The sequence below is a fragment of the Lepus europaeus genome, chromosome 6, assembly GCF_033115175.1.
Source record: "Lepus europaeus isolate LE1 chromosome 6, mLepTim1.pri, whole genome shotgun sequence".
NCBI lineage: Eukaryota > Metazoa > Chordata > Mammalia > Lagomorpha > Leporidae > Lepus > Lepus europaeus.
This window is the reverse complement of record NC_084832.1, coordinates 75,334,552-75,350,060: the sequence shown is the minus strand read 5'-3', so window position 1 is coordinate 75,350,060 and position 15,509 is coordinate 75,334,552. Positions and strand designations below refer to the sequence as shown.

General features: G+C 35.2%; 1 protein-coding gene across 3 annotated transcripts in view; it reads left to right on the top strand.

Moving 5' to 3' along the window:
- BRCA2 (BRCA2 DNA repair associated) overlaps positions 1-15,509 on the top strand; it is an 80,403-nt gene that overhangs the window by 15,838 nt on the left and 49,056 nt on the right. For all 3 annotated transcript variants that reach the window (XM_062194401.1, XM_062194400.1, XM_062194402.1), the window contains exons 10-12: positions 905-2,002; positions 3,315-8,246; positions 10,687-10,782. In XM_062194401.1, the coding sequence (XP_062050385.1) occupies positions 905-2,002; positions 3,315-8,246; positions 10,687-10,782 (6,126 nt within the window). The remainder of the gene's footprint in view (positions 1-904; positions 2,003-3,314; positions 8,247-10,686; positions 10,783-15,509) is intronic.

The window sequence follows — 15,509 nt, the reverse complement described above, 5'->3', positions numbered from 1 at the left end:
ACCCTATTTCTCAAAACTCAGAGATAAGGGCTGGTGCTGTGGCTCAGTGGGTTAAGCCGCAGCCTGCAGCACCAGGATCCCATATGGGCACCAGTTCAAGTCTCAGCTGCTCCACTTCCAATCCAGCTCCTTGCTGATGTACCTGGGAAAGCAGTGGAAAATGGCCCAACTACTTGGGCCACTGCCATGTAGGAGACCCAGAAGAAGCTCTCATCTCTTTGCTTCTGCTTGGCCTAGCCCTGGCCCTTGTGGCCATTTGGGGAATGAACCAGTGGATGGAAGATCTCTCTCTCTCTCTCTCTCTCTCTCCTAACACCACCTTTCAAATGATAAATAAATCTTTTTTTAAAAAACCTGATAAAAATAAGACATAATTGACAAGAGATGAAGTGCTTTTTTTTCTAACTGGAAAATAACTATGGTTGTAAATATACCACAGATTACCTAGTTAGATCACTAGAATACTGTGTTTTTCTTAGTTTGTGTGTATGTTTGTACAAGTATGTAAGATTGGGTATCTGATCATAGATGTGTATGTGAGGTCCATGAATGTATACATATGCATATATAAAGTCAGATTTTACTCTTAGTTGTTGTAGGGGTAGAAAAATGATTTGCAATATCTGTTTGATAGATCTTAGCATATTGCATTGTTTGGAAAATTTTAATTGTGTAGAGATGATAAAGAAAAAATTACTAGGGATTGGAATATGAATAAAAAGATTTAGATGCATTGGAATCAGGCTTTATCAGAAGAACCTAAGAGTGACTAACTTAAAAGTTTATGCTTAGAATAACCCTTTAAATACTGAGTTATATATATTGTTTCTGAAAAAGGTAAAAATAATATCAGTTATATGGTTGTATTATGTTATTAATGTGCTTCTGTTTTAAATTTTAACAGGATTGAGGAAAGTATTAGGAAATTCATTTGGTAAAATAAATAGTTGTAAAGACCACTTTGGAAAGTCCATGCCAAATGTTCTAGAAGATGAAGTATGTGAACCAGTTGCAAATATTTCTGAAGAAGATAGTTTTTCATTATGTTTCTCTGAGTATAAAATGGAAAATCTTAAACTAAAAAGTGAGGATAGAGAAAAAAATTTTTATGAAACAAAAACTGACAAATATGATGAAGCTAAAGAACAAATGAAGGAAAATAAGCATTCATTTGCATTTGAAATTGAAGCAAAGAATAGTGATCCATTAGATTCAAATTTAACAACTCAGAAGCCCTTAGAAAGTGGAAATGATAAAATCTCCAAGGAGTTGGTACAATCTGAATGGTCTCAACTAAGTGTGTCTGGTCTAAATGAAATCCAGATGGAGAAAATAGCCATAATGCATGTTTCTTCGTGTGACCAAAATAATTCAGAAAAAGACCTGATAGACACAGAGAAATCATGTATCAAGTTTATTACTCCTGAAAGTTCTTTGTCTCATATTTCTGGTCTACCAAAATTAGAGAAGATATTAAATGAGGAAACAGTGGTACATAAGATAGATGAAACGCAGCATGTTGAATCTCATGATTCCATTCTTGGAGCGAAGCCAGCAACATCTGAGATTTCTCCAATAGGTTCTCCATTTCAGGGTATCAAAAAGTCCATATTCAAGATAAGAGAATCAGCTGAGGAGACTCTGGGGACAGTTTTCTTAGGTGACATGAGTAATTCAGACTTGAATGAAACAGAAATCCCTGAAAGAGAAATGGAAACACATGCTTTTTACTCACAGAAAGAAAATTCTTTATGTCAGAGTTTTGTCGATGATGGAAGCAAGCCAGCCACTGTTACACATTCTTCTGTAACTTTGAAGAATACAAGTTTAATATCCACTTTGAAGAAGAAAACCAAAAAATTCATTTATGCTGTAAAGGATGAAGACTTCTATCAAGGAAAAAAGATACAGAAAGACCAAAATTCAGAAGTTACTAACTGCTCAGGACAGTTTGAAGCAAATGCTTTAGATGTACCACTTGTATGTAAAAATGCTGATTCAGGTACCTCAGTCTTTTTTTTCTTTTTTAAATTCTTTTGCAAATATTGCATATAGCTCTTTGGATGGTAATGGGTAATCTTTTTTGAAAACATGAGTCATGTCATCCTGTTTGTTTCTTTTCTGTTTCTTTTAAATCTATATACCTTATATTCAATTACATGCAGTATATATATATATGTTATTATTTAGTACATTGATTGCCTATATTCAGAATCATTTTATTCAAACATGTTGGATCAGCTTGCATAGTATACTGATAACTTGAGAGATTTTTTTCATCAGCATTTCAGAACTTGTCTACTTAGTTCCTGCTTTAATTTTAAGTGTTATATACAAATTGGACATTAAATACTTGATCTGTTTACTATGTACTCTAACGCATGTAAAAAATTTAAAGAAAAAAACAACTAATTTCTAGCTAAATTTAATGTATGCTGGTCCTAAAATAAAATGATTTTGTTGTTACATAATCTCAGTGAGTAGTAGTGTTGGTGGGATTGAAATACAAAGGAACTATTTGCGATTTCTGCTGTATTTCTAGAGAAATATGTTTGATGCTATATACATCAAAGTTAAGCCATTATGTTCCATTATTCTATATATTGGACACCTATAACCTTTTAAATTGAGCAAATATTTAAATTGAGCAAATATACCATTTGTGTAGCTTTGAAGTAAATATCATTGAAATATTCATAGAATTGAAAACTTGAGACTGTAAAGCCAATAACTGATGAAATCAAATGTGATATAGAATTTTGCCTTATTAATGGGAAATTCAGAGGGTCAAGAAAATTAACTGAATAAAGCAAGCAATTTCACTCATTTGCCTTTATAATTGACAGTAAGTTGTCTTTCTGGCTGTTCATATATGGACCCTGTTTTTTAAAATTGGGTTTTTTTCAATATGAGAAAGTTAGAGAATTGGCTCTTTTCTAATTCCTCGGACTTGCTTTTCTGTGTTCTGCTATGCCAGTGAATTTTTTCTAATTTTGTTTTCCAATAAAGATTACTTTGAGTTTTGTTTGTGGTGGCTAGCCACTTCCTATAACTGGATACAAATTTTAGATGAGTTGATAAATATTATAAAAAATATTTAAGTATTATTTTCTTTATACAATGTTAATAACAGAATGTTTAGAATTCTTTGTTTTAAATGTGGTATTCGTATCTTGCTTTTCATGTGATACTTTTTTTTTTTTTTTTGGTGGCAGCGGTGGGATAGTGATACTTGTTTTACACTGCTGTTTTAACTTAGTTAAGAATATTTATTTAATGATTGTAATTTAATTTGTCACTCTTTTTATATTTAGGTTTATTGCATTCTTCTGTCAAAAGAAACTGTTTACAGGGTGATTCTGAAGAACAAACTTTGTCCAAAACCAATTCTTTTGGGACAATATTAAGGAAATGTTCCAATGATGAGAATAGTTCCAATAATGCAGTAATATCTCAAGATCTTCATTATAAGGAAGCAAAACTTAATAAGGAAAAATTGCCATCATTTATAACCGCAGAAACTGATTGTCTGTCATGCCTGCAAGAAAGACAATGTGAAGATGATCCAAAAAGCCAACAAGTTTCAAATATAAGAGCAAAGATCGTGACTTCAGCATATCACCCTGCAATTCAGCATTTAGAGATGGAATGTAATAGCACTTACTCTCAATCCCAAAATGGTTTTTTGGATGACCATGATAATACCAACACTTGGATTTTAACTCCTAGCTCCAAGGATCTTAAATCAAACTCGACTGTGATTTCTGGAGAAAAAGAATCATACAAAATGTCAGAGGAAACAAAATACAGGAATTGTGAAAGTGATGCTGAATTAACCAAAAATAGTCCCATAGAAAAAAATCAAGAAATATGGGGTTTAAGTGAAAATTTTGAAAAAGCTGAGCTGTTGCCACTTGAAAAACATGTAACAGTAACATCTCCTTCAATGAAAGTTCAATTCAACAAAATTACAAATCTAACGGTAATCCAACAAGACCAAGAAGAAACTACTTTAATTTCAGAAATAACTGTCAATTCAAACTCTGAAGAACTTTTCCCAGACAATGAGAATAGTTTTGTCTTTCAAAGAAATAATGAGAGCAATAATCCTGTTTCAGGAAATACTGAGGAACGTAATGAAACTGACCTCAATTATATGAAAGAATCCAATCTCCAGAACCCTACCATGGTAGTACTTGAAGACATAGATGACAAGCAGACAACTCAGGTATTGATTGCAAAAGATTCTGACTCATCAAATATGGTCCATGATGTTATAGAGGAGAACAGAAATACTGTGACACAGCATCTAAAAATTAATATAGATCAAGATTTAAAATCAGGCATCTCCTTAGATAAACATATTAAATCAAATAGAAATAATGATTACATGGACAGGTGGTCAGGTCTTTTAGATCCAATTTCAAATCACAGTTTTGGAGGTAGCTTCAGAACAGCTTCTAATAAAGAAATAAAACTCTCTGAACATAAAATTAATAAAAGCAAAATGCTCTTCAAAGATATTGAAGAACAGTATCCTACTAGTTTGGCTTGTGTTGAAACTTTAAATACAACATCGTTAGATAATCAGAAAAAACTAAGGAAACCTGATATATTTGATTCACAGTCAAATAATGCTATATCTGCATATATGCAAAATAGTGCATTTGTTTCTGATTGTGAAAATAATCATACAGCCACTCAGGTGTTATCTTTAAAGCAAGATCTTAATTCAAACCATAATTTAACACCTAGCCAAAAGGCAGAAATTACAGAACTTTCTGCCATTTTAGAAGAATCAGGAAGTCAGTTTGAATTTACACAGTTCAGAAAACCTAGCCATATAACACAAGGTGATACCTTTGAAGTGCCTGAAAACCAAATGACCATCTTAAATACCACATCTGAGGAATGTAAAGATGTCAATCACCAGCTTAGCATTAATGCCTCATCTCTTAGTCAGGTAGAGAGGAGCAAGAAATTTGAAGATGCAGTTGGAACTAAACACAAGTTTGCTTGCTCATTGAAAAATAACTGCAACAAAACTGCTACTTATTTAACAGATGAAAATGAAGTGGTATTTAGAGGTTTTTATTCTGCCCTTGGCACAAGACTGAATGTTTCCAGTGAAGCTCTGCAAAAAGCTGTGAAACTGTTCAGTGACATTGAGAGTATTAGTCAGGAAACTTCTGCAGATGTATATCCAAGAAGTTTCCCTTCAGGTAAATGTCATGATTCTATTGCTTCAGTGATTAAAGTAGAAAATCATAACAATGATCAAAATTTAAGTGAGAAACATAATAAATGCCAACTAATATCACAAAATGATAGTGAAGTAACCCCTGATGTTTTTGGCAACGAAAATACTGAAAATTATAAGAGAAACACAGAAGATGAAGTTAATAATAGAAATACTTATAAATTAAGAGAATCTGATGTCAGAGATTCAAGGAAAAATTATACAGTTGATATTCATACGAATGAAAATGACTTGCAATGTATTGATCAGCACGCCCAATTTGTGAAGGAGGAAAACACTCAGAATAAAGAAAGTTTGTCAGATTTAACTTGTTTGGAAGTTGTGAAAGCTGAAGAAATACATCATATTAATACTTCAAATGAAGAAGAGTTAACTACAGATAAAATAGAGCAAAATGTAAAAGCTGTTGGAATTTTTGACATATCCTTTCAGACTGCAGCTGGGAGAAATATCAAAGTCTCCAAAGAGTCATTAAATAAGGTTGCAAATTTCTTTGATAAAGAAACAGAAGAAGAATTGAATAACTTTTCAAATTGCTTGAAATCTAAGTTACTTTGTGACATGAATAAGAGCGAAGTAGATTTTTCAAGTCATGAGGAACCAGACATGGTTAAAAACAAAATATTTAAAGAACCTATCCCGGTTAGTACTGAAAATCAATTACTGACTGCCCAGCAGCAACCAGAATGTGGAATAGAAAAGATCAAAGAACCTACTCTGTTGGGTTTTCACACAGCTAGTGGGAAAAAAGTAAAAATTACAAAGGAATCTTTTGACAGAGTCAAAAATCTTTTTGATGAAAAGAAGCAAGATAGTGAAATTGCCAGTTTCACCCATCAAGGGGCAAACACTCTAAAGGATAGGGAGAACTGTAAAGAAGGACTTGAATTAGCACTTGACACCATTGAGATAACTGTGCCAAAGTGTGAAGAAATGCAGAATTATCTAGATTGTAATGACAAAAACTTTGCTTTTAGTGACACTAGGCTACTGCCCAGGCTAAGTGATAATTTACATAGACAAACTGAAAGTCTGAAAACAAATAGTATCTCTTTGAAAGTTAAAATACATGAAAATACAGAAAAAGAAGCACTAAGAAATCCTACAGGATGTTTCCCAAATCAGTCTTTAGCCATTGAAAATTCAGATTTGGCATTTTACACAGGACTTAGCAAAAAAGTTTCTGTGAGTCAAGCTTCACTGTTTGAAGCAAAAAAATGGCTTAAAGAAGGAGAACTGGATGATCAATCAGAAAAAAATGCTGCCCAGGTTATATGTGTAAAGAAATACCTGGACAATTATGTAGGAAATCATTCATACGAAAATAGTTCAAACAGTATCATAACTGAAAGTGGCAAAAATCCTCTCTCTGGAAAACAAGATTCACCTTATTTAAGAAACAGTGTATCTAATGGCTATTCATGTCATTCTGATGAGATACATAATCACTCAGAGTACCCCTCAAAAAATAAAATTGTTTCTGGTCTTGAGCCATTAGTGAAGAATGTTGACCAAAACACCAAAGTTATACCTAGTGTAAGAGAAGAAGCCACATGCCCACAAACTATAAATGAAGATGTTTGTGATCCAGAATTTGTGACTAACTCTTCATCATGCAGAAATAAAGATAAAGCCATTAAACTAGCTGTACCTCATTCAGATAATTCTAAGGTAGGGCCACCTGTATTCAGTACAGCCAGTGGTAAAACAGTCTGTGTTTCACATGAAGCAATAAAAAAAGTAAGAGAGATACTTACAGATGACTATAGTGAAGTAATTAAGCCAAACACTGAGAGTAAGTCAGACACTTCTCAAACAAAAACTGTGACATTATTGGAGGATTCAAAGGATATTTTTCCTAACTCTATAGAAAATGGTGGATATAAAATGTATTCACATAAAGTTTTTGCTGACATTGAAAATGAACAAATGTTACAACATAACCAAAGTATGTCTGGATTAGAGAAAGTTTCTGATGTGTCACTCTGTCATGTTAGCTTGAAAACTTCAGATGTATGTAATTTTACTCTAGGGGAGCATCCCCAGTCAGTCTCTTCTACAAATTCTGGAATTTTTAGCACAGCAAGTGGAAAATCTGTGCATGTGTCAGATGCTTCCTTACAAAAGGCGAAAGAGATGTTTTCTGAGACAGAAGATAGTGCTGAACAACTGTTTTCTAAAGTATCTTTTAAAAGTAAAGAATGTTCAGACCAATTCACCAGAGAAGAGAATTCTATGACAGATATCCCAAAAAATTTACTGTCATCTCAGAAAGACTTTTCAAATAAAGTGATAAATTCATTTGCTTTCTCTGGATTTAGTACAGCAAGTGGAAAGCAAGTTTCAATTTCAGAAAGTGCCTTACATAAAGTCAAGGGAATGTTGGAAGAATTTGACTTAATCAGAACCGAATGTTCTCTTCGGGATTCACCTACATGTAAACAAAGTGTATCAAAAGTAACCCCTCCTCCTTGTGTTGATAAGAGAACCTCAGAATACTCTGTAAACTTTAAAAGAGAAAACACCTGCAGTGAAAAATTTGAGTTATCAGGTAACTCTAATAGTAAAAGTGGTTCTTCAGAAAACCAGTGTCTTAAAGTTTTTCCATATATCTCTGAGTTTAAGGAAAATGAACAACAGTTGGTATTAGGAACCAAAGTACCACATGTTGAAAACACTTGTCTTTTGAGAAAAAAGCGAGCTTCACCTAAAAACATAAAAATGGAAACTGGTAAAACGGAAACATTTTCTAGTCCTGTGAGAACAAATAGAGAAGTTTGTTTTGCTTACTCCAAAGATCCAGAAAAGTATTTTGAAATAGAAGCAGGAGAGATTGCCAAAGCCTTTATGGAAGATGGTGAGCTGACAGATTCTGAAGCATCAGATCGGGCCAAACACTCACGTTTTACATCCCAAAAAAGTGAGGGAATGATTTTATTAAATTCAAGAATTGGAAAAAGAAGAGGAGATGCCATTGTCTCAGTTGGTAAGTATCTGATTTAACTTTTGGTTTACCAATCTATTTATTAGCAAATAGAATATCATCAGCTAAGTTTATTTTTCAGGCTTTTTCGTATGTTTTGGGGGAGTATGATTTGACCCATGATCTCTCTTAAGTCTATGTATCAAGATATTATGTTTTGAGAGTCTTGTATTTTTTTTAAAAGATTTATTTATTTATTTGAAAGAGTCACACAGAGAGAGTGAGAGGTCTTCAATCCGCTGGTTCACTCCCCAGTTGGCAGCAGTAGCAGGAGCTGCACCGATCCGAAGCCAGGAGCTTCTTCTGGGTCTCCCACAGCGGTGCAGGGGCCCAAGGACTTGGGCCATTTTCTGCTGCTTTCCCAGGCCATAGCAGAGAGCTGGATCAGAAGTGGAGCAGCCAGGTCTTGAACTGGTTCCCATATGGGATGCCGGCCCTTCAGGCCAGGGCGATAACCCCCTGCGCCGCAGTGCTGGCCCCATGGGTCTTGTATTTTTTTTTTTTTTTAAGATTATTAATACAATTGAGAAATTGCTATGAAAAGTTTGACTTTTTCTAGAAAAGTTAAAACTTTGTATTATAACCATGCCAGTGTAATAGTAGTTTTTGAATAGTTCTGTAGCAGAGGTGTGGAGTCTGGCTCATTTGAACTTTAAAAGTTGGTTTCTGATTATTTAATTTACTGGGTAGCATATATTACTTAGCTTCTCCGAGCCTGTTTATTTCTTATCTATATAATGTAAGTAACACCTTCCACACTGGGTAATTATGAAGATGGAATAAAATTATCTAAAGGCACCTAGCATTGACCCTGACACATACTAGGCAGAGAGAATTCAATAGATAATAACAGATAATAACTTGCTTCCTTTTTTTCATCTAAGAAGTATTCTAAAAACTGCTATTGTTAGCAGATAGTATTTGGACCTTAATACCTTGAGACTGTATCCTACCTTCTCTTTTATCTACCAACCTAGTTCAGCTATTAGGTGAATTGGATATGTGTGTTGTTTCTGTTAGTCTCTGACTAGGAATAATCTAGTAATTCAATCTGTTGATTAAAGTAAATGCCAAAACTAACTCTCTAGCTTTTGAGTAGATGATCTTAATTTACTAGCTCTTTTTTAAAACAGACTAGTAGAAAATTTGAGTTAACACACGTTGTCTTGAGACAGGCATTTGGCCTAGCAATTAAGATGCCACATGGGATACCCCATCCCATGTCAGAGTGCCTGTGTTTGAGTCCAGACTCCACTTCCAATTCTAGCTTCCTGCTGAATTGCACCCTGGGAAGCAGCAGGGTATGGCCCAAGTACTTGGCTCCCTGCCACCCACATGGGAGACCCAAATTGAGTTCCAGGCTTCTGGATTTGATCTGGCCAGCTTTGGCGGTTTTAGACATTTGGGGAAAAAAAACAGGAAATGGAAGATCTCTCTGTCTCTGCCTTTCAAATAAATAAAAATTTATTTTTTAAGAAGGTTATTTGGTGCCTGTTGCCCTTAAATCATCCTGGTAGATACAGATTTATTTAATCTAGTGTTATCCCAGTCACATTCTATGTAACATTTATTGGCAAGGTAACAAGTTTGTAATACTTAAACTATTTGCTATTCTTTAGTGTGGGATTCGAAATAAATACATTTTTTGTGGAAAACAATGGCTTTATTTATAACTACTCTTTCTGTTCATGTGTACACAGAAGTGAGTTGGCCTTCTGCCTAGGAAAAAACTCGGACTTCTAAATGATCTCAATAGCATTACTATTTAATATCCTCACTGATCTTGTATATGAGTATATAACTAATCAACTTGTGGTTATATGTACACACAGGTCCTTTTTAAACAATTAGAGCTATCTCTAATGATATCTGATAAAGCCATGCATGGACATTTTTACTTATTAAATCCTAAAAATACATTTGTATAATAAAGCATCAAAAAGCAAAGTACTTGTTACTACATATCTCAGCATGACCTGGAAAATGCACAACTTGATATGCTTCAATCTTACCCTTATAGCCTCTGTAGAATTCTAAAATAAGAAGTGTTACTATTTCTAATACTTTAATTCGGTAATTTTAAAAATCTATTCTCATTAACTTTAATTCAGGGACCTATATAATAAATTCCTTCTTGAATTTCATGTCCTTCCCAAAAGTTTATTTGAAGGAATTTTGTTTGTCCTATTGCCAGTAAGCACAGAACAGCATTCCGTGCCATTTATTTAAGAGGTAGCTTCTTGTGCATTTGTCAGCTTTGTTTATACCTAGCTGCATTAAATGATATTTTTAAATGTTTTAAAAAATGACAAAAAGGGAATATTCTCTTTCAAAGTAGAATGTATGTGTTTTTTCAATATATAGAAATTTTTAATGAAATATAGATTTCTAAAAAATTAAAATATAGTTTGCTTTAAATATACATACTGAAATTTTCTTTTAGGAGAACCACCAATCAAAAGAAACTTGTTAAATGAATTTGACAGAATAATAGAAAACCAAGACAAATCATTAAAGGCTTCAAAAAGCACTCCAGATGGTAAAATCTGCATTTATTCAAATTTTTTTTCTTCTATAAGTACTGAGCCCAATATTCCTAAAGTTATCTTTCTCAGTTTTGGGGGATATATGTATTAGAAAAGATTTTACAATCTTTATTTGTTTATTTGTTAAACTTACATCTTGTCTTGTTTGTTAACTGAACTTTTCCTTCATAGTAACTTTATGATTCTGAGATTCCTTGTAATTATAAAGTAAGAAGCATTATAAAATAATGACTTTTTATTTTAAAGAAAATAAATCTGTAAGAATTTAGCTTAAAACTTCAGTATAATAACTTTTTTTTTATTTGACAGGTAGAGTTGTAGACAGTGAGAGAGAGAGACAGAGAGAAAGGTCTACCTTCCGTTGGTTCACTCCTCAAATGGCCGCTACAGCCGGCGCTGCGCCGATCCAAAGCCAGGAGCCAGGTGCTTCCTCCTGGTCTCCCATGCGGGTGCAGCGGCCCAAGCACTTGGGCCATCTTCCACTGCCCTCCCGGGCCACAGCATAGAGCTGGACTGGAAGAGGAGCAACCGGGACTAGAACCTGGTGCCCGTACGGGATGCCAGCGCCACAGGTGGAGGATTAACCAAGTGAGCCATGGCGCCGGCCCCAAAGTATAATTAATAACTTAAAGCTTGAGTTCTAGAGTCCAATTTTTTGAACCCCACCATTCCACCAAAATCAGAATTCTTTCCTTATACTGAGCAGAAATGACCTTAGGTCTCTTCTCTGCTTAGACTTCAGTGACTCTCCTGCAGTCTTAACCTGTTCTTAGCTCCAGACTCATTCATTTGGCTACTTGGTACATCTCAACCTGGATTGCTAATATACACCTCAAAGTTACTGTGGTCAATGTTGGACTTCTGATTCTGTCTCTGCCCCAGATTTGCTTTCTATTGTATTTTCCTTTCATTAATAAAGGACAGTGTCATTCTGCCAGTTGATCACATCAAAGTTTTGTATGATCTTTGACTGTTTCCTCAATTCTACACCCAAACCATTAATAAGTTTATATAAGTTCTCACCTTCAAAAATACAAGAATTTGATGATTTCTTCACCTGTCTACCACCCTCATTCAAGCCACTTTTCATAGCTCCAAGCTAATCTCTCTACTTTTGTCTTTGGCCCTTCTCCAGGCTGTTCTCAATACTGCAACCAGAATCACCCTTCTAGCACAGTGGTCAGATCATGTTATTGGCTGCTTAACACTTCATAGCACTCTTTTAGGCTGAAATCCAAAGTTTTACTATAGAATGTTTGAAGACAAATACGTGTACCTATTGCTCACTGTATATTTGATTTCTTACTTTTGATAGTCTGAGGAGTGAAGGATAATTACATTAAGCTATAGAGACTTCTGAAACACATGGAATAAACCTTCAAAGTAAGAACACTTTGGAATTTTCTAATTTCCTAACTGCTCTCCTATTTAGGGATAGAAATTTGAAAGTTTCTTAAAGCCAGGAGGGTTGAAAGATTCAGGAAACTTCATTTACTTCTGTCTTTCCTTTCTTCTTACTTACTGGTTCTCAAATGTTAACATGCACAAGAATTCTAAATAGAATTGGAAACTAAAACCCTGATTACTGTTAATGAGAAGCAAAAGTAATTTTTAGTATATTTATTACTATACTATAACTTGATAAATTGTCATTAGAACCTGTGTTTGATTACTTTGTAAGTATTGAAAGAATGGATTTAGGGTCCAGAACTGTGGCGTAGCAGGCAAAGCCACTGCCTTTGGTGCTAGTATCCCATATGGGTGCCAGTTTGACTCCTGGCTATTAGCTTCTGATCCAGCTCCCTGCTAATGTGCCTGAGAAAGCAGCAGAAGATGGCCCAAGTACTTGGGTCTCTGTACCCACATGGGAGACCCAGAAGAAGCTCCTGGGTTCTGGCTTTGGATGGGCCAGGCTCCAGCCATTGTAGCTATTTGGGGGATGAAACAGTGGATGGAGGATTCTCTCTCTCTCTCTCTCTCTCTTTCTCTCTTTCTCTCTTTCTCTCTCTCCCTCTCTCTCTTATTTCTTGTAACTCTGCCTTTCAAATAAATTTTTTTAAAAATGGATTTAGATAGTATTAAGCATAAATTTCCAAAAACATTTGATTTTGACATGGTTCCAAGGAGAAGCAAATGGAAGAACATGTATTTCATTCTAAAAGGACTACCATTAACATAAAATAGTATCATAACTCTCCTTTTGGAATTGTCTTCACAAGTCAGTGGATACTCAGTATTTATTTGATGATCATATTTATTTTTTAAATTATGTTTTTAACTTGATTTTCATTCACTACTTGAAAGTGAATGATCCTTTACCTTCTAGTTTTTCAATTACATTTCACAGGAAAGTTGAAAGATAATATGATGAATATTTACCAGCTAAATTGATCAACTTATTTTTTTCATAATTCTCTATATATAATATATGTGTGTGTGTACCTGTACATGTGGAGGGTGTATATATGTAGGGTTTTTTTGTGTATGTGTGTGTGTATATGTGTGTGGTAATATATATGCATATGGGGTTGTTTACATATACATATTTCATATATAGATTTTTTTGCTCAATCATTTGAGTGTTAGTTTCAGACATAATGACATTTCGTAATAGTATCTCAGAGCCATCATCACACTAAAAAATTGCCTACTGGCATCATTTGGCACAGCATTGAAGACACTGCTTGGGATGTCCACATTCCATGTGGGAGTTCCTGGGTTCAAGTCCCAGCTCCACTTCTGATTCCAGCTTCCTAATGCCATGCACCCTAGGAAGCAGCAGGTGATGGTTTAAATATTTGGATGCCTGCCACTCATGTAGGACACCAGCTTGTATTCCAAGCTCCTAGATTGGGTCTGGCCCAGGCCTGGCCATTTTAGGCATTTGAAAAGTGAACAAGTGATGGAACATCTTTCTGTCTCTATCTTTCTGCCTTTCAAACAAAACATTTTAATTGCCCAATATTTCATGTCATCCACAGTATTCTTCATACATGTTTTGATGCTTATTTTTTATGACAACACTTTAAAGTGACCAAATCAGTTGTTTTCTAGACTGTCCCACACTCTGGCTTTTTGTTTCTTTGTGATATCATTTAACTTATTGTTCTGTTCTCCATTAGATGGTGTAATAGTGTTAATGATAGCAAATAATGTTATTTCTCTGTTGAGTAAAATTGAATTTATGAATTTGTTTATAAAGTATGTGTAAGCTTTATAGATAAAATATATTATAAATAATACATTCCTTTGCAAAAAAAATTTTTTTTTGATGTTAAATCACCCTATATTTGAAAGTGGAAACCTCTTCAAACTGTTTCCTAAATGTTTATTTTTTTATTTTTTGGGTTTTTTTTTTTTAATAGATCTTAATTGATCTTTGACTACTTCTGTGTTTTTATTATCACAAAAAGATTTCCTAGGCTATCCATGTGATTTCCTGCCCCAGTACTGGAATTAGCCATTTTGCCAAAGATTCATTCAGTTTTTAGAAAAGGAGATATAGGCATGCTATTGCTGCTGGTATTATTGTTTGTTTTAATGCTAAAATTCCTCTTCCATAATAAGATATTTACTTATTTGCTTAATTCTGTAGCATTGGTTCTAGAACTCTTTTTAAATGTCAGAACCTCTTTTTGCTCTTAAAATTATTCTTTTTCAAGATTTATTTATTTACTTGAAAGTCAGAGTTAGGGAGAGACAGAAAGCAATCTTCCATCCCCTGGTTCACTCCCCAAATGGCCGCAATGGTCATTAAGGCTGAGCCAAGCCTAAGCCAGGAGTTTCATCCAGTCTCCCACGGAGGTGGCAGGGACCCAAACACTTGAGCCATCTTCTGCTGTTTTTCCCAGGCCATTAGCATGGAACTGGGTCAGAAGTAGAGCAGCAAAGACATGAACCAACACCCCTATGGTATGCCGGCATTGCAGGCAGTAGTTTTACCCACTACATAATGCTGGCCCCAATATTCTTCAAAATTATTAATGGCCTAAAAGAATATTTGTTTCTTTGAATTACATCTATTAACATTTAAAGTTGACCCATTTTGCTATACAATATTTATCACCTGTATTACTGTTATTGCTGATCCAGTCAAAAGTCTAGAGTACAGTTACCAGAACCAAATATAAGGGGCCAGCTCTGTGGTGTAAAGCCTCTATCTGCAGTGCCAACATCCTATGTGGGCACCAGTTTGAGTCCCAGCTACTCCAATTCTGATCCAGCTCTCTGCTATGGCCTGGGAAAGCATTGGAAGATGGCCCAAGTTCTTGGGCCGCGGTACCCATGTGGGTGACCCAGAAGAAGCTCCAGGTTCCTGGCTTTGGATCAGCCCAGCTCCGGCCATTACAGCCATTTGGGGAGTGAACTAGCAGATAGACAACCTCTCTCTGTCTCTCTGCCTCTGCATCTCTGTAACTCTGCCTTTCAAATAAATAAATCTAAAAGGGCTAGTGCTGTGGCATAGCGGGTAAAGCCACCACCTGCAATGCTGGTATCCCAGTTCGAGTCCCGGCTGCTCCACTTCTGATCCAGCTCTCTGCTATGCCGTGGGAAAGCAGTAGAAGATGGCCCAAGTCCTTGGGCCCCTGTACCCATGTGGGAGACCCATTAGAAGCTCCAGTCTCCTAGCTTCAGATCGGCCTACTTCTAGCCATTGCGGCCATTTGAGGCGTGAACCAGTGGATGGAAGACCTTAATCTGTCTCTGCCTCTACGTCTGT